Here is a 26,040-nt window from a genome sequence, read left to right as displayed (position 1 = left end):
AATAGTATTAAATTATAATCCAAAGGAAAAAAATGGGTTCAACTGATATAAACAAGCAAATAAGTTCCTACTGATAGACAGCTGAGTAAGTAAGTTAACAAATGCGGGACGATGGACATATCTTCCTTACAGAAGAATTTTATTAATAAATGTAGAAAAATATGGAAATAGAAAATCACCATTAAAACACCACAGTTATAACTGCTACAGGCAAGAACCACTGATGAATGCTAAAATTAGTGGACAAACTTTAAGGAAATACAGAATAGGTGCAGAGACTCAAAATAACTCCCTCAAAATTTTTATTGACTACGACAGCTTCAATACGCCCATATCCTGTGACACTCCTTCCTCTCTCTAGGAGGTGGAACTTAAATCCCTCTGAGTGTGGGCTGGACTTAGCAAATCACTTCTAATGAACGGCATATGAAAAGGGAAAAATCCTAACTTAACAGCAGGGAACCCTGGCAGACACCACCTTAACCAAGAGATCAAGGTTATCCTCACCAGTAATAAGCCATGTTGACAGCTTGCACTCTGGATATGCTACGAGAAGGGCACTTCACCTTTGGAATATTCTTTCCTGAAAACCCACAATCCTGGTGTAATCATGAGAAAAACCCAAACTGAGGGACAGTTTATGAAATAGCTGACTAGATGAAAGATAAGAAAAGACAGAGAAACTAGCATAGTCTGAGGAGTCTGAGAGAACATTTCAACTATGTGCAATGTGGTATCCTGTACAAACAGATGAGACTATCTTTACAACATGGCGTTCTAGGAGGATATCAACAGTCAGTCCCAAGCACAAATCTTTTTTTTTTTTTTAAGATTTTATTTATTTATTTGACAGAGAGAGATTACAAGTAGGCAGAGAGGCAGGCAGAGAGAGAGAGGAGGAAGCAGGCTCCCCGCTGAGCAGAGAGCCCAATGCGGGACTCGATCCCAGGACCCTGGGATCACGACCCGAAGGCAGCAGCCCAACCCACTGAGCCACCCAGGCGCCCCCCAAGCACAAATCTTAAGGAGGAAAAAATGATATATCTCACTAAATAAGAATCTGTCAACAAAAGTATCCATAAAAAAAGTCAAAAGATAATCCACTAACTGGAAAAAAAAAATACATGCCTAACAAATATTTAGTTTCTAGAATATATAAACAACCTCTATGAATTCAACAGGAAAAGACAAAAATCCCAATTTTTAAGATGGGCAAACGAGATGAATAGGAGAAGATACCAAGATGTACAATAAAAATTTGAGAAGATACACAGAGATATAAATAATTAGGGAAATACAAATTAACATAATATACAGAAAATTCAAAGAATTACACTCACTATGAAAACAGCTTTTAGTGAAAGTGAAATCACTAATTGTTAAGGTGTTTGTCTTTTACAAAAAATACTATACACAAGGAAACATTCACTTAAGCATTTAAATATACTTACTTACTAAAACCAAAGTTGACTGACTGATCGCTGAGAATTTCAAATGATACAGGACGGTCACCCATGCAATATTTTCTCAGTAACTCGAGACAGGTATGTAATGTTTTCCTTGAGGGCTTATTTTCATGAAAAAGATCACCACCTAACAAAATAAAATCCACCTAATCAACAGAAAATAGTGTGAAAATTAGTATGTTTTGTGGGTAAGAATGTTAAAACTATAAAGAGGTAGGAAAAAACCCATAAAGATACTACTGTGTATGGAGATTTAAAGATTTATATTTTATTTTTATCCAAGGGGCCTCCCAGTCTGTTGATTAATTTGACTCCAACTCAGGTTCCTAGGCTACCTTTCAAAAAGCCACCTTCAAATTATTATACCAAACCCCTAACTCATGCTACCCAAAGTGATCATTATTTTTGTTGTTGTTATTCAAATCAAACATAAACTTAGCACTTTAACGCACCTCTGGACAAGATAGCCAGTTCAATTCAGGTCATGATTTCAATTTATTCAATCATTATTTAGGGCTCCAACAGGCACAGAAACCTAAGGAAATAGCTATCTACAAAACAGATGATGGCCATGCACTCACTGAACACTGACAACATGCAAATCCCTGTACCAGGCACTCCAGATACAAGTGATGGATAAAATACAATCTCTTCCCTAAATGGTTCAGAGTCTAATGGAAGAGACAAAGTGTTACACATCTGAACAGAACTCAAACTCAGACATGCACTACAATGGATATGTAAATAAACCAGGAGCAGCAATAACATCACAATCAATTCTTTTTTTTTTTTTTAAGATTATTTATTTATTTATTTGACAGACAGAGATCACAAGTAGGCAGAGAGGCAGGCAGAGAGAGAGAGAGGAGGAAGCAGGCTCTCTGCTCAGCAGAGAGCTGGATGCGGGACTCAATCCCCGGTCCCTGGGATCATGACCTGAGCCGAAGGCAGGGGCTTTAAACCACTGAGCCACTCAGGTGCCCCATCACAATCAATTCTAACTGAAGGGAAGAAACTCATCTGAGGACAAGGAGTCCAGAAGAGTATGTAAACACGATGGCATATGAGTTGCACTACGAAGAACAAATGAGACTTTAGGGAAGAGCATTCTAAAAACAAGAGAGAAGCAAGAAATTATACAGAAAAAAAAGAGTCCAACACGTTTTCAAGAAGTGTATAATCTACTTAAAGAAACTAGATTAAATTCTTAATTACAAAAAGGAACCCAGCAGTCCAGATGACTTGAGCTACAGAAGTGAGGGGGAGTGGAACGCAGCACTCCCAAAAGTGTCACTTTGGCACATGGATTGTTTTGAGCTAAAGGCAGTTAAGACTTGGCAGACTCAGGAAAAGCTTTTTTTTTTTTTTTTAATCCCCCCTTAACTGCCTGAAAGAATTTAGACAGAGGATCTATACCAGGAAGAGCTATTATCAGAGATAACTTTTATGACAAAGATATGTCTCTACATGGCATGGCAAACATTTGCTCTTCCCATCTTCCTATAAATTATCTTCCTTCCCCTTTGAAGCCCTAGACCTCTACCCCCTTTCTCCTTAGCTCAGGATGGCAATATAAGCCTCAATTACCTGTCAGGGAGTCTAATATTTCTATGAGGCTCCTGTACATACAAAATTTGTTTTGCTCCTGTTCATGTCTTATGTCGATTTAATTATTAGATCAGCCCAATAACCTAAAAGAAAGAAGGGAAAAGTTCTCCATCCTACAATAGTCAGAGAAGCTTTAATAAAAGTGTAGGACTTAAGCTAGGTCTTCAAAAATGAACAAGATTTAAGGAAGAAAATGATACAAAAGCACAGGAAAAAAACCATCAAAGAAAATAAAACATTTCAAGGGGAAGAAGCAGCAGCAATCAAAATGATATAGTTTCACTTCTGCAAGATGAAGCGTTCTGGAGGTTGGCTATGCAGCAGTGTGAATGTGCTTACTGCTGATGAAGTGTACACTTAAAAATGTTAAGATGGTAAATTTTCTTATTGTATTTTACCAAACATTAATTTTTTTTTTAATTTTTAGAAGCTAATTTGTGACTCCAGGGAACATTGAAAAGGACATAACTTGCTTCCATGGTATTCATGCAAAAATTCATCTAATCATGAGGAAATACCAGACAAATCCAACTGAAGAATATTCTACAAAATGATGAACCTGAACTCTTCAAAAATGCTAGGGTCTTAAAAAGACAAAGGCACGGCGCCTGGATGGCTCAGTGGGTTGAGCAGCTGCCTTCGGCTCAGGTCATGATCTCAGGGTCATGGGATCGAGTCCTGCATCGGGCTCTCTGCTCAGCGGGAAGCCTGCTTCCCTCTCTCTCTCTCTCTCTCTACCTGCCTCTCCGTCTACTTGTGATCTCTCTGTCAAATAAATAAATAAAATCTTTAAAAAAAAAAAAAAAAAAAAAGACAAAGGCAGCCCGAAGGAAAGCAGATTACAAGAAACTAAGGGGGCATGACAATTTCACACAAAATGTAATCCTACTTTAGGACCTAGACTCTTACCAACCTGCCCCCAAATTGCAGTACAGCCATTACTGAGACAATTAGCAGCATCTTTAAATTATGTAACAGTACTGAATCAACATTAGTTTCCTGGTTTTGATAATTGCACAGTGCTATACAGGCAATGTACTCTCAAATGGTTCAGAAAATCTCCCCCAGCTCACGCTCTCTCGCTCTCAAATAAATAAAATCTTAAAAAAAAAAATGGTTCAGGGGCACCTGGGTGGCTCAGTGGGTTAAGCCTCTGCCTTCGGCTCAGGTCATGATCTCAGGGTGCTGGGATCGAGCCCCGCATCGGGCTCCCTGCTCAGCGGGGAGCCTGCTTCCCTTCCTCTCTCTCTGCCTGCCTCTCTGACTACTTGTAATCTCTGTCTGTCAAATAAATAAACAAAATCTTTAAAAAAAAAAAAAATGGTTCAGAAAAAAGTGTACATGTGTATATGTAATGAGAGAGAATAAAACAAATATGGTAAGTGGTAAAATGTAGGAAAATCTGGGTGAAGGGTAAAGAGAGGGAATTCTTTGTACTATTCCTGCAACATTTCTGAGACTGATATTGCTTCAAAATTAAAAGTTAAAAAAACAAAAGACTCCCAAGAAATCAAGGAGTAGAAATAAGGCTAGTTAGTGGCACAGACAAACAAAATAGGGGACTTAAAGTCGAGAAATTTAGATTTTAGTAATAAGAAATACTAAATAAAAATTAAGTGTAGGGGCGCCTGGGTGGCTCAGTGGGTTAAGCCTCTGCCTTCGGCTCAGGTCATGATCTCAGGGTCCTGGGATCGAGTCCTACATCAGGTTCTCTGCTCAGCAGGGAGCCTGCTTCCCTCTCTCTCTCTGCCTGCCTCTCAGCCTCCTTGTGATCTCTGCCTGTCACATAAATAAATAAAATCTTTAAAAAAAAAAAAATTAAGTGTAAACAGTAAATATGCACCTGGAAGTACCAGCATGGGGCTGTGGGGGAGGGGAGTATTAAAATTAAGGAACACAGGAAGGGAAACAAGGAAACAGAAGGGAAGCAAAGGACGGAGCAGAAGAAAGAAGCTTACGCTCGGGAAAAGCAGTATTTTAGTACCAAAGAGAAAAGAGAACACAAGTTTCTCTATTAGGAAACACACCTCCTTCAGCTCCAAGTTCTCTGCCCTCAGGGAAAGAGGAAACCCTCTAAAAAGGCAAAAGTACTAGATAGTCCCTATTCATTAACAAATTTTTTTAAGAGTTCCCTACTGCTTGCTAGAGCCTTTCTAGATTTTAAGATACAGTGTAAACAAGCAGAAAAGATTTTTCACTCTCCTGTTGACCTTCTAGTGGAAAAGATCAATAGTTAACAAGTAGGGAATTCAATATATTATTTCAGAGGGTGTTATGAAAAAAATAAACATAGTAACTGAAATGTCTGGAGATATCCAGGAAGACCTCTTGAAAACGGTAAATACAATGTGCTCCAATGTGAACCAGACGTACAAAGGTCCCAGAATAAAACATGCCAGGGTGGATGGAGCACAATGAACAATGCAGAGAGTTGCAGAAGTCTCTTGGCAGAGGTCAGATCGAGTTGAGCGTTGGAGTTTGAATTTTACTTTAGCGTCAATGAAAGGCTTCTTGAAGACTGCAAGCAGTAGAGAGATATGATCTGATTTATGATTTTAGAAGTTCACTTTGGCGCTATACTGAATAAATGTAGGGGAAAGAAAGCAAATAGAAAGACCAATGGGGAGCTACTGTAGTCCAGCAAAATAGGATAAAAGTTTTAGGCTAAACATATAGGCACAAAAACAGAGTTTCCATATATGTTTACAAGGAAAAACCAAAGGACTTGCGGAAAAATGGAACAAAACTCTGAGGAAAAGTCAAGGTTGAAGATACTAATTTGTAAGTCACAAGCATATATGTTTACTCCCCAGCTCTCTCCTGAAATGTCCAACAGGACATTTCTTTGGCTTGCTAGAATGTTGACTGAATGGCATACTGGAATCTCCAACTCAAATGGTCTAAATCAGAATTCACCACCTTCCCACATAAAGTACCTCTTCCTTATTTAGAAGCTATTTCTATTATTGGTATCACATTTTGCCCAAACTTAAACATACACCAGACTGTGTCCTCTCCCCTTCCCTCAACTCCATCCCTCACGTATGCAAATCCATATACTTCTTGCATTCACTTCCCCTTTTCCAACCCATGCCACTACTTAAAAATAGTAGTCTGGTCACCAATTTGTGCAGTATCCTGTCACCAGGAGATTTTCCACTGAACCGGGTACAAACTCCTCAATCTGGCATTTGAAGCCCTCCTTAATACAGCTCAAACAGTGTTTTTATTCTTTTAAGCACATTTTCTAACATATGGCCTACTAATAAGCCAAACTGACCTGTTGCATCCCTAACATACCTCATACTGTCTCACCTCTGTGCCCTTCTTCCTGCTTCCTGTGAAATGTACATTTTCTATGCTCTTTACCCATCAAAAGCCTACCTGTTCTTCAAAGCTTAAGTTAAATGCCACCCCATTCTTTTAAACTGATGTTGCTAGGCTCTATAAAGTAGAGATCTTTGTATGGGATCTCTTCTACCTCTAAACTACTGGAAAGGCTGTTTATGATTTTCTTCTGGTTCTTTTTTTTTTTTTTTTTTTTTAAAGATTTTATTTATTTGGGCGCCTGGGTGGCTCAGTGGGTTAAGCCGCTGCCTTCGGCTCAGGTCATGATCTCAGGGTCCTGGGATCGAGTCCCGCATCGGGCTCTCTGCTCAGCAGGGAGCCTGCTTCCTCCTCTCTCTCTCTCTGCCTGCCTTTGCCTACTTGTGATCTCTCTCTGTCAAATAAATAAATAAATAAGAAAAAAGATTTAAAAAAAAAAAAAAAAAAAAAAGGATTTTATTTATTTATTTGACAGACAGAGACCACAAGTAGGCAGAGAGGCAGAGAGAGAGGGGGAAGCAGGCTCCCTGCTGAGCAGAGAGCCCGATGTGGGGCTCGATCCCAGGACCCTGAGATCATGACCTGAGCTGAAGGCAGAGGCTTAACCCACTGAGCCACCCAGACGCCCCTTTCTTCTGGTTCTTAACACATAAGACTTACATCTGAGCATTACGGACATCTGTCTTATCTCACATACTGATATCCTGTATATTCTTGGAAAACAGAAACTATGAGTCATCTTTCCATTTCAAACAGAAACTGCAACAGGATCCTGTACTCAGTAAACACCCCATAAATATGTGTAAACTTTCACAAACTTCTAACAAAACCAACTCCTACTGAATTGAGGTCACAAAGCACTTAAAATCTGCTTTGTGTTTATAGTATATTGATATTTAAGCAGGCAATGTGAGCATATGAACCTGTAAAACAAACCTCCAACTTTAAGAAAGGAAAAGAGTCTACTACAGACTAAGGGAGCATAGCAGAAACTGAAAAAATGTAAACCAAACTCACTTCATTTTCCTGGGCAAGTCTTAAAATCTCATCCAGTGTTACAAATGTATCATTTCCTCTGACTGCATCTTTCTCCATAAATCCCAGATGAATATCTGTTGCAACTAAGATTTTAAATGTATTTTCATCATCACTATATGAAAAAAGAAAAAACGTTTTAAGATAATTCATTAAAAGATGCTCAAGCAGATTAAAACCTAAATTTAGAAGATAAATAATAGTAGTTATACAGTAAAATCACTTTTCTAGCTTTAAAATAGTCTGAAATTTTGAAGCAATTGACAGTTCTTCAGTTTGTCTGCCTACACCTAATTCAAAACAAAACACACACACATAAACTTTAAAAGGTTCTCTGACTCCTTTCAAAAAACTATAACCTTGTTTTTTTTTAAAAGATTTTATTTATTTATTTGATAGACAGAGATCACAAGTAGGCAGAGAGGCAGGTGGTAGTGGGGATGGAGGGGAGCAGGCTCCCCTCTGAGCAGAGAGTCCCAAGTGGGGCTGGATTCCAGGACCTGAAATCACGACCTAAGCCAAAGGCAGAGGCTTAACTCACCGAGCCACCCAAGTGCCCCAAAAGTATACCCTTATTACAACTCCAGTTTTATACATTCTTTTGGATCCTGGACCTAAAAGCGTCATTGTTTTCCAATTCTGTTCCATCCCAAAATCCTAAGAGGATTTGACCCCATATCTAAACTTGCTTTTTATCTATTTTGCACTCGTTCAGAAAAATCAGAGTCGACTGTTAATTTAAAAAGCCCTCCCTCTTACTTTATAAGTAGATTTTATCCGAATAAACTATTAACTTATATTCAAGCCCCTGAAGGACACTTGCATGATTCTAGTCCCTACACAAAGTTAAGAGTTTCATTAACGAATATGGTCAAGTAACAAAACAGATTTACAATTCCATTTGAATTTGGTTGTATTCAAAGGTACTCTCATGTAAAGCAGCAATGTAGTAGTTGTTAATAGCTTCTTTAATGTAACTTCTAACTTCTTTAAAATACTAAGGGAGCCTGGGTGCTCAATTGGTTAAGTGTATGCCTTCCCCTCAGGTCATGATCTCAGGATCAGGATTGAGCCCCTGGGATCCCTGGTTACTGCGAAGCCAGCTTCTCCCTCTGTCCCTCCCCCAGACTCAAGCTCTCTTTCTCAAATAAGTAATAAACTCTTAAAAAAAAAAAAAAAACTACTTTCTTTAAAATGCTTATGTATCTATGATCTCACCTCAACTTCCACATGTAAAGAAATAGGTATTACTGTCTCTAAAAAATTAGAAAACTGTTTATAGAGAAATTAAATGAGTTATCGCACAACTATGTAGAAGAAACAGGATTTAACCACTCGGTCTATTTTCACTAAACCATAATGAAATTTAAAAAACTCTCACATAGGGCGCCTGGGTGGCTCAGTGGGTTAGGCCGCTGCCTTCGGCTCAGGTCATGATCTCAGGGTCCTGGGATCGAGTCCCGCATCGGGTTCTCTGCTCCGCGGGGAGCCTGCTTCCTCCTCTCTCTCTCTGCCTGCCTCTCTGCCTACTTGTGATCTCTCTGTGTCAAATGAATAAATAAAATCTTAAAAAAAAAAAAATAAATAAAAAAAATAAAAAACTCTCACATATATCTCCAAATTAAAATCTTTACATATGAGATTGTTCTAGAAGAGATTTCTCTTCAAAAACTTCAAAGATGAGATATGCACATAGTTCCAATTGCTACATATACACCAGTTGATCAGAATACTTTCAAGATCATATTATTACCCATGGGGCGCCTGGGTGGCTCAGTGGATTAAGGCCTCTGCTTCCACTTGGGTCATGATCTCAGGGTCCTGGGATTGAGCTCCACAAGGAGCTCTCTGCTCAGCGGGGAGCCTGCTTCCTCCTCTCTCTGCCTGCCTCTCTGCCTACTTGTTATCTCTGTCCCTCAAATAAATAAAATCTTAAAAAAAAAATCACATTACCCTAAGCTTCCATATCAACTTACAAAATATCTTCAAACGAATTCTCTCATTGAAACATCTAAATTAATCTGAGAAAGGCAATTCTGTTCCAATTATATATATATAATGAAGAAATGTAGGCAAGGTTCAGAGAATTGCTAACTTCCCCAAGGTCATACAGTAATAACCAAGGAACTGAAATCAGCGTCTTCTGATTCTTTCACCGATTTTCATTTCACCCAAATTTATTTCCAATCTATTCAATGCTAGAACAATTTACTACTCTAAAACTCTGCTTAAATAGGCTTGCATTGGCCAATAAGACTTCCTCACAAAAGTTCAAGAATATTGATAGCTTCAATATTTTAAGAGAAAACCTAAGAATATAAACGTATATACTATAGTAAAATATCAAATTATTGCAAGGCCTCAATCTATAGCTGTACAATCTTTTATAATTATAAAAAATTATACTAATTTTTTTTAACAATGTATTCTTTTTGGTGACATTTCTGTTTATAGGCAAGTTATTTACTGCTAATTTTTTTTTAAAGATTTTATTTATTTATTTGACAGAGAAATCACAAGTAGACAGAGAGGCAGGCAGAGAGAGAGGGAAGCAGGCTCCCTGTCGAGCAGAGAGCCCGATGCGGGACTTGATCCCATGACCCTGAGATCATGACCTGAGCTGAAGGCAGCGGCTTAACCCACTGAGCCACCCAGGCGCCCACTGCTAATTTTTTAAATAAGTTTTTATTCATGGTGATTATAGTTGATGGGCTTCAAGAAATTCAAAGCAAAAAAGATTCCAGAAGACAAGTTCTTACAGGGCATCTGCAGGACTCATTTCGATGTATGGTCAGTCCAGCTCCTCTCCAACTAGTTTTCTCTCCAAGTACTCCTGGGTCCTGTGATCAAAGCTGTCAGGAAACTGACTCGATTCCAAATTCTAGCAGATTCTAAAAACAAAATTACATTATTGTCAAATACATTATTTTAAAAACTACCGATTTTAGGAATCTCATTTTCATCTAAGCGCCGGCTATATTTTTACTTTTTAAGAGCTAACAACAGAAAACAGCACATCTCCAGTTTAGTTTTACCATTTTAGTTTCACCACTCTGATCAAACTACCAGAAACTAGTGTTTATTAGATAAATGGACAGAAAGGATCACAGACAGTAATTCTGGTTTAGCACACAAAACAACTCTGGATGTGCACAGGCTACCCTGGGGCATGGAGAAAATCGCGTATCCCAAGCTCAACCACAGGACTGTTTAAAGGAATGGTCCAGTTTAGGAAAAGAGAAGGCCCCACCTTTAAAACTAGGGTAAGTAAACAGAAACACGTGCTCCGCGGAGAAACGCCTGCAAGGCAACAGGAAAGGGCAACACATTTGGGGAAGAGCCGCTGCCACAGCGAAACCACCCCTCCTACGTCCCGACTCCTGGTTCCTTCCAGATGCTGAGCCTCAACACACCCTGCCCCCCGCCCCCGCCGCCACTGGACTCTTTGAAGCCAGAACCAGAACCTCCAGGCCTTAACCGACTCGTCCCACTCTTTCCAGAAAGTCAATCCACTCAGGACGTCCGCCCGGGATCCCACAAAATAGGAGACGGTAATTCCTTAAATTACCCCACACCTACACTCTCCAAAGCCCCCGCACCGGACCCCCAGGCTGTCTTTTACCCGGGAAGAAGGAGCGGGATTCGTGAGAAGTAAAGCAACAGCACTTCCTGAGCCTGCACGCAGGGAGCCGCCGGGTCAAAAACCTGAATTCGGCGGGAGAGGGGAGAAAAAATAAAAAAATAAAAAAGAGACTCTTTCTCTCGCGATACCTTATTGATGCCGTAGAGTTCAGGTCTTCTTCGGTTCTCATTGGCTGCCGAATGCAGTCAGGGAGCCGGGAAAGCGGCGGTGACGCCCCGCCCCTAAGCAGGAGCCAATCCTGAGAAGCCGAGGGACGACCCCGGAAGCGAGGTTCGCGACAGCGATGTTTCCCTTCTTTAAGGTGGGTAGCTCTTGCTTGTCCCGGACCGCGCTCCTTGGTCCCTTCGCGCCACCTAAAAACTCCTGGGCCCTTGGGAGCGGGTCACCTGTCGACCCCGGCTGAGCCCTGTTGTTCTAGCCGCGTCGCGGGTCCGGGGTGGGGCTGGAGCAGCTTCTCCACGCTTGGCTGTTTGGAAGGCCGCAGGCGCGACTCCGGGCCTGGGAAATGACCAATCGGTGCCAGAGGGCCGGGACTAGGGGCTTTCTCCCTCACTCCCACTCCCCAGAGTTAGAGCATTCGGACCCTTTTACTCCCAGCTTCCCCTTCTTTTCACCCCTGGATCCCGGGTTCAGCACGTCTGTATTGCTTTGTGCTGATAGCAGTAAAATACAGTACAGTTAAAAAATATGAAACTTTTCAATGAAAAAATCTGACCTTTTAGTTCCATTGAAGCGTCCCTAATCTAGGGCAGGTTGTTTTAATCTGTACGAAGTTCGGCGCCTTCACCTGGAAAACGGGGTTTATGCCCGCATCTGTCACTGAGCTATTTCCGAGGCGTTGACAGTTTAGAGCTCTGTCGAAATGTGTTCTTTTAAGAAACATATCCTATTTCTTCCTGGTGGAGTATCATCAAGTCAGAATCTTAATCGATTTTTTAAAAATCCGGAGTCAAGGAGATGCACCTAGGTTTGACTCTTTAAATTAAATCTACCTAAATTAAAAAAGAAATTTTATGTATGAGTTACTGTATCTGGAGCAGTAAATTCAGAATTTATTTTTAAAAACTGGGGAGGGGGGTACAGAAAGGAAAGGGGAGGATAAATGTGCCTTATTACTTCTATTTTTGATTTAGTTAAATGAACTTTATCAGTATCTGTTCAGAGTGTTTAATGAACTGATATATGATCATTTTTGTTTTGCAACGTTTAGGGAATAGTTTGATAGTGAAGTAAAAAATGAGAGTCCCAATGGGAGTTCCTACCTACAGGAAATCATAAAAATCATAAATACAGAGAAAAAAAACTGGTGGTTACCAGAGGGAAGAGGGGTGGGAAGATAGACAAAATGAGTGAAAGGTTTGAGGAGGTACAAACTTCCATTTATAAAATGAGTAAGTCACAGAGATGAAAAGTACAGCATAGAGAATATAGCCAACAATACAGTAAGTGTAGTCAGTAATATAGTGTGGTGAGGGTCGAGTCATGTACAGAATTGTGGAATCATTGTGTTCGTACACATGAAACTAATATAACACTGTATCAACAATACTTCAATAGTAAAAAGTGAGAATTCCAAGAGAACTAATAAAAAGTAAAGTAATTCTGATGGGGTATCAATAGACTCTGAAAAACCAGGCACGACTTGGAAATCAGTTCGTACAATCATTACATTTTACAGCGAAGTAACAGGCCCAGAGACATTATTAGTCACAAGTGATAAATTTAAACATAAGGGTAGTACTTTTGGCACTAATGATAAAATCTAATGCTGCATTAGGATTGAATACTGTTAAGCTTGTGAAATTAGAAAGAAATTAGTATCTTAAGGGAAGACTAATTCTGGAACTTCTCAGAATACATTCCAGACAAAATCAAGTGAAGGACTTTAATTAAATTTCATTCTACAAATATTGATTAGGACAGAAATTTAAGTTAAATACAGACTCTATCCTTAAGCTTATAATTCTCTAAGGAAATAATTAGTGCTGAAATAAGACAATAGGTAGAACCAAAAAAGCAACTAGAGAGAAATCTAATTTGGAAGTTCAAGAAAGACTAATGAAAGAGATGACATCTGAGAAGAGCCTTGAAAGACTGATAAGATTTCAACAAATATAACTGGGAGCCTGAGAAATGGTATTTTTAAAAGATACTTACTAGTTATTTGCGTTTTTAAAAATTGGTTAAGATTTAATAAGCTGTGCAACTTTTTTTTTTTAAAGATTTTATTTACTTATTTGACATAGAGATCACAAGTAGGCAGAGAGGCAGGCAGAGAGAGAGAGGAGGAAGCAGGCTCCCTGCTGAGTAGAGAGCCTGATGCAGGACTTGATGCAGGGCTCAATCCCAGGACCCTGAGATCATGACCTGAGCCGAAGGCAGCGGCTTAACCCACTGAGCCACCCAGGCGCCCCAAAGCTGTGCAACTCTTAAAACTGATAACTGGTTTATAAATTAATGTGGCAGCTTCACTAAATAAATGTCCCTTCCTTCAAGAAGCCTTCTCTAATCCTTTAGGATTGGATTAACCCTCTTGTATATCATTGTTTCTGGACGGAGTCCTGTCATAGCACACATCGTGCTGTTGTTTCTAGTCACCTCCAATAGACAATAACCTTTCTGAGGTTAAGACATGAATCTCGTTCATTATTGAATCCCAATACCCGAAGACTGGCACAGACCAGGCATTCTATTCATATTTGTTGAAGGGAGTGAATGACAGCCGAAATTTAGTTCCAGACAAGAAGCCAACTAAAAATTATAGTGTCTTTCAAGGAATGGGACTCCTTTTTAAAGCAGTGTATTTTCCCAACCCCGAAATTATTAAAGTAGAAATAGGATAATTATTATAGATGTGTTAATAAAGATATCTGCACTCATGAGAGATTTATACAGGTATCCTTGGGGCTATTCCATCCCTAAGAATGTCTAATTCTTTGAAGTAATTTATTAGAAACTAAAAGTTTTTATTTCTGCTTTATATCATCTATGTGTCTAGTTTATAAAAATCATGAATGTGTTGGTCTTTTAAATTATGATTTAAAAGCCTTAAGCATTTATCACTCTTCATATAATACCATAGCATCGAAACCAATAGATTCAGAATAATATAACCATTGGCTTAGTAGAAGAAAACAACAACAACAAAAATAAAGTTTTAACCATTAAAAGTATAGATAACAAATTTCAGCACTGGTATTTAGAGAATGTAAAGACTACCAGTAAAACCAAAAAGTCTAGATGGGTTTATTGTGTATGTTTGCAAGACTTATCTATGCTTTTGACAAACAATTACTGTTTTGCTAATAATTTTTGTGTTTGTGTTTCCAGATCTTGGTGGATAAAATAAAGCAGACATAATTCATCTCTAGAAAGATTATTTATACCCTGGCATTTGAAATGTTTTATATTTAGTGTCATAGGAAAAATGGAAAAAGGGAAAGTAAATAGTGATGGAAAACCAGACCCAGAAAATTCCCTGGACTTTTCTGAACACTTTAACCAGCTTGAATTGTTGGAAACACATGGGCACCTTATTCCCACTGGTACCCAAAGTCTCTGGGTAGGGAATTCTGATGAAGACGAGGAACAAGATGAAAAAACTGAAGAGTGGTATCAATTGCAAGAAAAAAAGATGGAAAAAGATCCAAGCAAATTGCTTCTTTGGGCCGCAGAAAAAAATCGGGTAAAAAAAACAAACAACAATTAAAGAGGAAACCATAATATAATAAGAGAAGTACTGGATTCAGAGCCAGAAGACCTGTCCCTGAACCTCTATTTGGTTTGTGACTTTGGGCAAATCCTACCATTCCTGAACCTCTATTTTCTTACCTATAAAAATGGCCATGATAATACCTTTATCTTTTATACAGGATTTGAGGATCAAATGAGGCAATGTCCATGAAAGGACATAGATAGTCACAAAGCGTCCTATTGGGTATTATTTGGGAGTTTAAGGGATAATTATATAGTTAGCAAGAAATCACCTATATTTTTTTTTGAAGATTTTATTTATTTATTTGACAGAGGGAGATCACAAGTAGGCAGAGAGCGAGAGAGAGGGAAGCAGGCTCCCTGCTGAGCAGAGAGCGCGATGCAGGACTCAATCCCAGGACCCTGAGATCACGACCTGAGCCCAAGGCAGCGGCTTAACCCACTGAGCCACCCAGGCGCCCCAAAATCACCTATATTTTTAAAAACATTTATATTAAGTCGTTAAGATCTTCCTAGAGACAACTATCATTTAGAAGAGGGAGGATGGGAATTAACATGTTTTGAATACCAACTATACCATGTACTTTATTATATTATTTGACTTAATCCTCATCTATCCCCACAAGATAAGTAATATTCTTCCCTTTTACAGTTTAAGAAAATGGGATTCAGGAATATTAATTTGCCCGATATTATGTAAGTAGTATCATCAAATGGATTCTTCCTGCTCAGCCACTTCTTCGTTTTACTAAGTTCTTCCATGTTGGTGGTAGCAAATTAATAACTAAAAAGTATTGCATTTTTGGATAACTTTTTCATCCAGGAGCACACTGCATCCACCAGAGATCCAAGACCAAACTGAAAATCAACTTACTGAAAACATGTTTCCAAGGTTGTTTTAGTAGGAAGGAATTGAGCTCCTTAATCTCTAGATTTCCTTGTTACCATTGTATTCTTCTGATAAGTTTATTTTTCAAAGCTTTATGCACTATGCATATTGGTACCATAATCCTACTGTAGAAAAATCAGTTATTAATGTTTTCACTAATGAAGTGTAAAATACCGAATACAATTATGGTCTGTGTTACTTCTCTAGGACTAAAGCCTAGATGCAGTGGGCCTTAACTGGACCAGGAGTAAATGTGTGATTGTCATACATCTGATACTGATACTTGGTTTTCAGAGAGAGTCACATTCTTAGAAGCAAGAGTGTGGTTAACACTAACGTGTTCATTCTTAAATCTGTAGCCCTCTGTCCCCAAAATAAATCTTAAATCATTTTTATCTTAAAAGTCCTCTGCTAACAAGTTTTTGTGGAGCTCAAATAAATTTAACACCACTGGGCAGTTTAGTTTGCTTCATGTACTGTTTTGGTCACGCTGGGTTTTGAAAAGATCCTTTTCCTTCTCAGCTTACTACAGTGCGGAGACTACTGTCTGAAAAGGCCACCCATGTCAACACTAGAGACGAAGACGAATATACCCCTCTCCATCGAGCAGCCTACAGTGGACACTTAGATGTGGTACGCGAGCTGATTGCACAAGGGGCAGATGTCCACGCGGTGACTGTGGATGGCTGGACACCGCTGCACAGTGCTTGTAAGTGGAATAACACCAGAGTCGCTTCTTTCTTACTCCAGCATGATGCAGATATCAACGCCCAAACAAAAGGCCTCCTGACCCCCTTACACCTTGCTGCTGGGAACAGAGACAGCAAAGATACCCTGGAGCTCCTCCTCATGAACCGCTACATCAAACCGGGTCTGAAGAACAACTTGGAAGAAACGGCCCTTGATATTGCCAGGCGGACAAGTGTCTATCACTACCTCTTTGAAATTGTGGAAGGCTGCACAAATTCTTCACCTCAGCCATAACAGTTCTAATAATCCTCTGAAGTTTCCAAGTACCAGTGCCTCCTTTGTGTGAGATAGGACATATGCCCATGATACAAAGTTGACATCAAAAGTTTTGCGACAGAAATTCAGTGGTACACATTCGAATGCCCTTCCCAGTGAAATGCCTAACCTTGATGTCAAAATGTATTTGAAAGTTGTTTGGATATACCTTTACTGATCTATGTGGACTTTGTAATTTTTATCAGAAATAATTTTAACACGCTTCTACTTAACAACTTGTAACAGGTTGCACAGAAAAACTAATGATATTTTTGGTGCTGATCCAAGAGAAGTGTATTTTTAAATACAACCCCCTGCCCCATCCTGGGTCTTCATGCAGTATTTAGTATATTGACATGTATTTTTATAAGGTGAGGTAACTCAGAATTTAATTGAAAAATCTCAAGTATACTGGTGCAGTTCAGCCATCTTCTCCACATCACGATAGCCATTTGCTTTCATTTTAAATGGTAAGAACTCACTTATTAGTGACTTGAATGGTCACAAGTTTAAAAAAACATTAAAGAAGCTTAGATCTTTATCTTTTAGAGTGTAGACCATTTTCAGCAAAGTAGTTAACTAAAGTGTTTAGCCCGTGAATGTTACATAACTGCCTCCACAACCACAGTTCACACAATCCTGTGGACGGCCCTACCTCACCCTGGTCAACCCACACGATCCTTCTTCCATTGGTTGAGTAGGTGTGACCTTTCAGACATGCGCACTACTCTACCTTGGTCCAAGTGATCGTACTATATGTGCTCACCAACTGGTTTTACCTGCCTAATCCTGTTGTTTGGGGGCACTGCTCAGATGGTCTCTCTAGTTCACAGGAAATCTTGGTTTTCCAAGGTCCTCCTTTTATATGAATCCTACAAAGGCAAAGAAATGAGGGAAAAGGAATTCGAAGAGTGAAAGGATGATGATTATATTGGGGCTAGATTATAAGTGGCTCAGGTTTTAAAAAAGCCACAGTGTGGATAGTGACACAAGCATAAATAGAAATATTCAGAAAAAAATAAAAGTTTTGAACAACAAAAATGATGCCAATTCTCTCTCTCTCTCTCTCTCTCTCTTTTTTTTTGATCAGCACAGATCTTCCTTGGATCCATAACCTATGTATTCATTGAACATATATTGATTAACTACCGTCTCAGTCTCTCTAGCAGGAGTTTCCCACTGACCGCCTACCCTTTCTGTGACTGTTCCTGAAGGGTTGTCTCTTAACTTCTTAACACCAGAACTGACATGCTAATGGGAAGGAAACTAAACCAATGAGCCTTTTCTTCAGTTGTTTATTCACCAAAGTTTGTCTCTTTGAGCCAGTCCATGTGAGCCAATCACTATGGACTAATAATGTTACTTAATCAAATATGTTTGGTGGTTTTGGGGTTAAAAAAAATTGAATCATCTCAGAAAAGTTAATTACCAACTGAATCATCATGACAAACAGCATTCAAGAATTAGGATAGCTTTAATTATTCTGTGGTCTCTGGCTAGGAGATGCCTCAGTTTCAGAGTACCAATGTCTATGAAATGTACTGGGCCCAGGGTGCCTGGGTGGCAGAGTCATTGAAGCATCTGACTCTTGATTTTGGCTCAGGTCATAATCTCAGAGAGGTGAGATTGAGCCCTGTGTTGGGCTCTGTGCTGGGTATGGAGCCTGCTTAAGATTCTCTCCCTCTCCCTCTGCCTTTTCCCGTCCCTGTATAGGCACAAACTCTCTCAAAAAAAAAGTGGCCCAATTTGAGGATACCAGATGACAGGTACAGCTGACAGGCAGTGACAATAGAATAGGACCCCTTCTACCCTAGCAGACTGCTAAACAAGCTACCTGCTCACCTGAAAGAGTCTGTGACTCCTTTCTTACTTTGGAAATAAGTTGCATCCATGATTTTACATAAGCTCTCCACTTAAGTCTGGGGCCAAAAAGACCTCCTTACTTACAATAAGGAGCTGAGATGTGACTCACTACTCCCTTGGTTTCAGGCCTCAACATTCAACCAGTGCTGAGGAGCAAACTCCACATAAAAGAAATCCTTTCCGTCTCTGAGCACAGAATTTGTGGTGTTTGCTTCCTTCATACTTTTCCTTAGGAAAGTGTTTCCTATCCACAGAAGGCATTCACTAATCATGCTTTTGACTCTTTTACTTACCTGTATCTTCCACTTTGCTTTAAGAAGCCTTAAAAAAAAAAAAAAAAAAAAAAAAACTCGGTTTGCAAAGAAAATTTTCTCTAATCTGGGAGAGTTTATCCAAAGACTGTTTTTCATAACTGGCTTTAGCTTATATGCTTGAGGAAAGGTGACTGTCATTGTTCAAGGAGTACATCATAATTCACAGGCTGACAAATGAAATGAGCTGGCTTTGCTCTTCTAAATCTTTTTTTCTTTTTTTTTTTTAAAGACTTTATTTATTTATTTGTCAGAGAGAGAGTGAGTGAGAGCGAGCACAGGCAGACAGAGTAGAAGGCAGAGTCAGAGGGAGAAGCAGGCTCCCTGCGGAGCAAGGAGCCCGATGTGGGACTCGATCCCAGGACGCTGGGATCATGACCCGAGCCGAAGGCAGCTGCTTAACCAACTGAGCCACCCAGGCATCCCTGTTCTTCTAAATCTTAAATATGCTCCTCCAGGGAGCTCTCTGACCCACTATCTACCATGGTGATGGGATGTAGACTTTATTCTATGGATGCATTCATTTATTTCTCTTCATTGGCATCTATTATGACAAAAATCCAAATGCCTCCATTCGTGGAAACACTATATCCCATTTTCAAAGATCCCTTTCAGGCATCAGAGGTCTCCAACCAAGGGGAAAATCTGAAGAGGTTGGGGTAAAGCAAAAGGAGGTTAGCAAATAATTAAAAGGACTGAGAGGAAATTAGTTTCTGAAAGAAAATGGGTTTTCTGTACCCAGGGCTGAGAAGCTGAGAGTGGCTTATTTTTTGTTCTTTATACAGCTCCTCAATGCCTATTACCTGAGTTCCTCTTTAAATTCATACCTAATTTCACCGCTTTCAGGATGAGTCTTATTAATGTTGACCAAGTGGAATAAAAACACAAAAACTCTCATATTTGGTTCATCACTGATTACCCAGTCAATGCTCAGGTACGTCTAATAGCCATCATTATGAATTTAATGACATGGTCACATTTGCCAGTGGATCTCAGAGAAGCAGTCTTTATAGGCTAGAAAATCTGCTTAATGAAATAATAAATTCTAAAAGCAAACTGCTACCCAATTTGGTTTTTTTTTTCTTTATCTCATATTGTAAGGACTTATTTAGCAAGAGGCTTTCATTAAAATTAAACTGTCCCTGCTCCCCTTCCCCCAGGGGATTTACTTGGGGACAAGCCCTGGAAACCAGCTTCAGGTAACAAAGCCCAGACACAAAGGTGGGTCAGGTGGAGACACTGATCAGTTGGGGGGTGGGGGGAATGCATACTGTCTCCCTGGTTACCAAGGAGTTTGGGCCCCGCCCTTTGGGAGCCTTTGTGGCACCAATCTCAATCAAGGTGTAATAGGCTGGTTCAAATGTCTAGGGTAAATTGTAACTCAATTGGTCACCTAGCATCACTGTGGAGTTTCCTGTGTGTGTTACAATCTCATTGGCCACCTGTGCGAGGCCAGGCCTGACCGCTTGGCCTTTGCTCTTAAAAGCTAGTCTGTGAAACAGAGAAGGGCTGCCCTCTCTTGTAAGAGGTGCGGCCCCGAACGTTCGGTTAGATTCTTGATGCCTGGCGCGAAATAAAGCTTTGCTTGACCTTCACTTTCTATCAGTCTCGCTCCTTTAATCACACACCCATTATTGGGGCATAACATTTGGGGGCTTTGCCCGGGATTAAACGGCGAGAACTGAGCCAGCATCAGAATTTCTGGGAAAAGCCTCGAGGTAAAATCTCACAGATTTTATTCTGTGGGATCCGCTGATCCCCAGGTGCTCTGTGAGATCTGTCTGTCTGGGTGGAGCTCCAGGTATAGCCCACCGGGGTGTGAAACCGGACGCGGCCATGCTCCCCAGGGCTGGAGAGGATGCCGGGACGCCCCTTCCCTCCGCTGGTAGATCGCCAGGGGATTCGAGTCCCCCTAGACAGTCAGGGGGTTCGAGTCCCCCTAGGAGGTCTCCTCAGATTCTGAAAAGCTGGGCCTGCGGTTGTCTTTGTTTTGTCTTTTCGTTGTCTGTTCTGTTGTTCATTCTGTTTGCAGGGGATGGAGAAAATTCCCACCAGCAGCAAGATCTGGGTGAGGACAGCTGGGCCTGCAGTTGTATTTGTCTTGTCTTTTTGTTGTCTGTTGTGTTGTTAATTATGTTTGGAGAAATGAGGCAAGTGGGGAGTAAGGAACCTATGACACCCTTAAGTCTTGTTCTCCAGCATTTTAAGGATTTTCAAAGTAAAGCCATCCAGTCAGGTGACAAGGTTTATCCGGGAAAACTAAAAACACTCTGCCACTTAGAGTGGCCCGCTTCCTCCACAGGGTGGCCGCCGGAAGGAATGTTTGTCTTGGCTCAAATCTACTCTACTCAGAGCAAGGTCTTCAATCTCCATCAAGACCAAATACCGTACATCGTGGCCTGGCGATATCTGGTAGAAGAGCCACCGTCATGGCTCAAGTCTCACCTTCTCCCCACTAACCAAACCATCTCTCTCCCCCTAAGGCAGGTTGGATCACCAAAACCGGAACAAAAAGAGGAGGGGGAATCCGGGAAGAAGACCATCCTACCTCCGTCGGATGTGGAGAATGTGGAATTTCCCCCCTTTTATCTGACCCCTAAACCTGACTTTCCGTCCCAGGACGCCCTTACCAGCCCACCTCATATGCGGTCAGGGTCCACTTTTGGGACCACCAAGCAGGAAGACTGCCCTGAATCTCCCCCTTTCCTCTATCCCCCTTTAACTCCCTTCACCTCACCGGCTCCATCGGCAGCTCCCATGCTGCCTCTCCATGAGGTTGCTCCACCGGTCGGAAGAGGGCGCCCCCACCTAACCTATATCCCTTTCTCCTCTTCTGACATCTGTAACTGGAAGGCCCAACATAAATCCTTTTCTGTCCACCCTCAGGATTTAACCAGTCTTTTGGAGACTGCCTTTCTTACTCACCAAACCACCTGGATGGATAGTCAACAACTCCTTATGGCCCTCTTCAGCGCGGAAGAGAGGGATCGCATTGTGCGAGAAACCCGTAAGATGATAAATGAGAGACTTGGCAGGGACCTTGATCCCCGGCAAATGGAGGACTACTGCCCAAGGGAACCCCCCGACTGGGATCCAAACTCCAATGAAGGTAAGGAGAGCCTACGCTTCTACCGCCAGGCTCTGCTGGGAGGCCTCCGTGCAGCTGCAAGGAGACCCATACATTTATCTAAAATTAGTGCGGTGACTCAAGGTAAGAATGAGTCTCCGGGAGCTTTCCTAGAAAGGCTTATTGAAGCCTATAAAATGTATAGCCCGATCGACCCTGAGGCGCCCGAAAATCAGAGGGCAGTGAATCTTGCTTTTGCTAGTCAGTCAGCCCCAGATATAAGGAGGAAACTTCAGAAAATTGAGGGATTTGAAGGAAAGAATCTGACTGAGTTAGTGGGAATAGCAGAAAAGGTGTTTAGCAACAGGGATGCACAGGAAGAGGAAAGGCAGACAAAAAAGCTGGGTAAGGTTTTGGCACTGCATGAAGCGGGGAAGAAACAGGGGGGGAAAAAAGGTCAATGGAAAGGGAGAAGGCAGGTAGGGGATAGCCAATGGAGGCAAAAGTCTAAGCACAGAGAAAGCAGGCAGGAAGACTTAGATTCAGATCAGTGCGCTTACTGTAAAGAAAAAGGACATTGGGCCAGGGAGTGCCCCAAAAAGAAGACAGCAATGCTGGCCACTAGAGACTGAAGGGGCCGTGGTTCGGAGCCCCTCCCCGAACCTAGGGTAAAAATTGAAGTGGAGGGAAAATCAATTGATTTTTTTTTTTTTTTTTTTTTTGTGGACACGGGAGCCCAATTTTACTTAAACCCATGGGGAAACTATCTGGAGAGGAAGTCTGGGTGCAAGGGGCAAACGGCATGGAAAAACATAAATGGACAACAGAAAGGACTTTAAATTTGGCCTCAGAAGTAGTCAAACATCGATTCTTGGTCTTCCCTAATGCCTCTTATAACTTAATGGGAAGGGATCTCCTCCACAAATTACGAGCTGGCATTCAGTTCTCCGAAGGAGATCTGACCGTAACTTTGGGACATCCCATGGTGCAGATGTTCATGGCAGCAGTAGATGAATACCTCCTTTATGAGCCTGTCTCGAAACCAGAGGAGGAAGGGCGGGGGCGGGGGGACCCTTCTCCAAACTCTACAGGCTGAGTTTCCCCAAGTCTGGGCAGAAGGGAACCCCCTGGCTTAGCCAAGGAGCGGCCTCTAGTGGTGGTACAGTTAAAAGCGATGGCCACGGCTGTTCGAGTCTGGCAGTACTCCCTCCCCTGGGAAGCAAAGGAAGGGACCAGGAAGCACATTAACCACCTCCGGGGAGGCGGGATCCTAGTTCCTTGCAAGTCTCCATGGAACACTCCTTTGCTGCCCCTCAAAAAGGACGAGACTGGGGAATACCGACCCGTTCAGGACTTGCGGGAAGTTAATAAACGGGTTGAAGATATCCACCCTACAGGACCTAACCCCTATACCCTACTCTCCCTTCTGGGCCCCAGAAGAACGGTCTATACCGTTTTAGATCTCAAGGATGCATTTTTCAGCATACTTTTAGCGAGGGAATCTCAGCCTCTTTTTGCTTTTGAGTGGTCCAACCCACAGGAGGGATTCCAAGTCCAGCTCACCTGGACAAGACTTCCCCAAGGATTCAAGAACTCACCTATCATCTGCAATGAGGCCCTACATGAGGATTTGCGTGAGTACAGAACCTCCAACCCAGGAGTCACTCTGTTACAGTAGGTTATGATTTGGTGATAGCCGCTGAGGACTAGGAGTCATGCTTGCCGGGGACAAGAGCTCTCTTACGAACTCTGCAGGAAAAAAAAGGGTGTCAGTGAAGAAAGCACAGCTCTGTCAGAGCCGTGCCACTTACTTAGGCTTTGATCTCCACGACGGAGTGTGTTCGCTGAGTCCAGGAAACAGGTGATCACCCGATACCTCCGCCCCACCACGCCCCGACAAGTGAGGGAGTTTCTTGGGACGGTGGGCTACCGTAAACTGTAGATACTGCAATTTGCGGAGATTGCCCAACTTCTCTACGAACTGACTAAGGGAGGGCTCACCAGGATAGAACGGACAGCTGAGGCAGAAAGAGCATTTCAGGAATTACAAATAGCCTTACTGAGTGCACCAGCACTGGCTATCCCAGATGTTACCAAGCCCTTCCCCTTGTATGTGGATGAAAAGGCAGGGGTGGCCAAAGGAGTTTTGACTCAGACTCTAGGGCCCTGGAAAAGGCCAGTAGCCTATCTTAGCAAGATCCAATAGCGGCCGGCTTCCCCCCTTGCCTCCGCATAATTGCTGCCACAGCCCTCCTGGTCAAGGATGCAAGTAAATTGACTCTGGGTCAAAATCTCATCCTGACCACCACGCTATCAACGGCCTTCTCCGGACCCCACCAGACCGCTGAATAACAAATGCCCGAGTGACAGGATATCAGGCCCTCCTCCTCAACAAACCAAAAGTGACCCTCCGGCTCCCGGCAGTGCTAAATCCAGCCACGCTGCTGCCAGAGGAGCTGGCTGTCCACCCACACGACTGCGGGGAGGTCCTAACACAAGTCACAGGAATGAATAAGGCTGGACCTCAGAGACATTGCCCTTCCCAGTGCAGAGATGACTGTTCACGGATGGGAGTAGTTACTTGGTTGATGGAAAGAGGTACGTGGGAGCTGCGGTGGTTTCCCCTGAGCAGGAACTCTGGGCAACAACCTTGCCAGATGGAACCACAGCGCAGAAAGCAGAGATGATTGCACTCACCAAGGCACTGCAGATGGCCAAGGGTAAAACCGCCAGCATCTATATGGACAGCAGGTATGCCTTTGCTACTCTCCATATACATGGGGCTATTTATAAAGAAAGGGGTCTATTAACGGTAGAAGAAAAAGAAATTAAAAATAGAGGAGAGATATTGGCTCTCCTCCACGCTATTTAGGACCCAAGAGAGGTGGCCCTTATGCATTGCCCAAAAGGGGACTGATCTGATTTCAAAAGGAAACCAATTAGCAGATCGGGCCGTGAAGCAAGCAGCTCAAAGAACAGCACAAGAGCTGGTTACACTCCCAGCTCCAGCCCTACCAGAAAAACCAAACTATTCAGAGGAAGATTTAAAATATTTACAGAAGTGGACTAAATTAGACTATGAAGGGGATTGAGCTAAGACTAGAACAGGAAAGTTAATTCTTCCTTGAAGACTAGGAAGAAAATTAGTAAGCCAAATACATCAGGGCACTCATCTGGGGACAAGCAAGCTTAAGGAGCTTATGGGCAAGCGGTTCCAGATTTCTTAATTAGGGCGTATGGCTCAGGATGTGGTTGATAGATGTGCTCAATGCCAGGCAGTCAATGCGGGAGGAACTAGAATGGGAAGAGGGAAAAGAGAAAGAGGTAAAGAACCAGGAATTTATTGGGAAATAGATTTTACAGAGATGAAACCGGGAAAATATGGGCACAAGTATATGTTAGTTTTTGTAGATACCTTTTCAGGCTGGGTGGAAGCTTTTTCCGCCAAACATGAGATGGCAGGATTGGTAGCCAAAAAGCTACTGGAAGAAAGAATTCCTAGGTTTGGGCTGCCTCTCGAGATCGGGTCAGACAACGGCCCTGCATCTGTGAGTTCAGTCTCACAGGCATTGGCCAAGGCCGTGGGCACTAATTGGAAACTACAATGTGCCTACTGGCCCTGGAGCTCCAGGCAAGTAGAGAATGAACCGGACTCTTAAAGAGACCTTGACAAAGTTAATTCTGGAGACTGGCGGTGGGAGGGTAGATCTCCTTCCCTTCGCCCTCCTCAGGGCGACCCCATTTGAAAGGTGACCCCATTTGAAACCATGTTCGGGAGACCCCCCCCCCACCCGCTGCCCCCAATTACAAGAGGTTGCTGTAGCAGAAATGACTGACCAGTCTGTACTCCAGTCACTGCAGGCATTACACTTCTGTCTTTTTTTTTTTAAAGGTTTTATTTATTTATTTGACAGACAGAGATCACAAGTAGGCAGAGAGGCAGAGAGAGAGAGAGAGAGGAGGAAGCAGGCTCCCTGCTGAGCAGAGAGCCCGATGCGGGACTCGATCCCAGGACCCTGAGATCATGACCTGAGCTGAAGGCAGCGGCCCAACCCACTGAGCCACCCAGGCGCCCTGACCTTTGCTTTATATCAGTCTCGCTCCTTTAATCA

The 26,040-nt window shown here is 41.9% G+C and overlaps 2 protein-coding genes across 5 annotated transcripts in view; one reads left to right on the top strand and one right to left on the bottom strand.

The window, feature by feature from the left end:
* Window positions 1–11,286, bottom strand: part of MRE11 (MRE11 homolog, double strand break repair nuclease) — a 79,046-nt gene extending 67,760 nt beyond the window's left edge. The window contains exons 1-4 of one of the 4 annotated variants that reach the window (XM_032356775.1): window positions 11,208–11,286; window positions 10,196–10,327; window positions 7,419–7,551; window positions 1,452–1,612 (exon numbers count right to left, since the gene is read on the bottom strand). In XM_032356775.1, the coding sequence (XP_032212666.1) occupies window positions 1,452–1,612; window positions 7,419–7,551; window positions 10,196–10,215 (314 nt within the window). In that variant the 5' untranslated portion in view covers window positions 10,216–10,327; window positions 11,208–11,286. The other 3 variants (XM_032356774.1, XM_032356772.1, XM_032356776.1) reach the window with 3 other exon arrangements.
* A 2-nt stretch (window positions 11,287–11,288) lies between these two features.
* On the top strand, window positions 11,289–17,728 carry ANKRD49 (ankyrin repeat domain 49). Its single transcript, XM_032356778.1, has 3 exons — window positions 11,289–11,380; window positions 14,410–14,764; window positions 16,205–17,728. The coding sequence occupies exons 2-3, from the start codon at window positions 14,507–14,509 to the stop codon at window positions 16,664–16,666; spliced, it is 720 nt and encodes a 239-aa protein (XP_032212669.1). The 5' UTR covers window positions 11,289–11,380; window positions 14,410–14,506; the 3' UTR covers window positions 16,667–17,728.
* Window positions 17,729–26,040: the final 8,312 nt, after the last annotated feature.

Source organism: Mustela erminea, chromosome 9 (genome assembly GCF_009829155.1).
Source record: "Mustela erminea isolate mMusErm1 chromosome 9, mMusErm1.Pri, whole genome shotgun sequence".
Taxonomy (NCBI): domain Eukaryota; kingdom Metazoa; phylum Chordata; class Mammalia; order Carnivora; family Mustelidae; genus Mustela; species Mustela erminea.
The sequence above is the reverse complement of the archived record's forward strand: the minus strand, read 5'-3'. Positions and strand labels throughout refer to the sequence as shown.

Coding starts and splice junctions, on each gene's coding strand:
- ANKRD49 (XM_032356778.1), top strand. CDS start 14,507: ATGGAAAAAGGGAAAGTAAATAGTGATGGAAAACCAGACCCAGAAAAT. Junction 14,765..16,204: donor GGGCCGCAGAAAAAAATCGG/GTAAAAAAAACA, acceptor TTTCCTTCTCAG/CTTACTACAGTGCGGAGACT.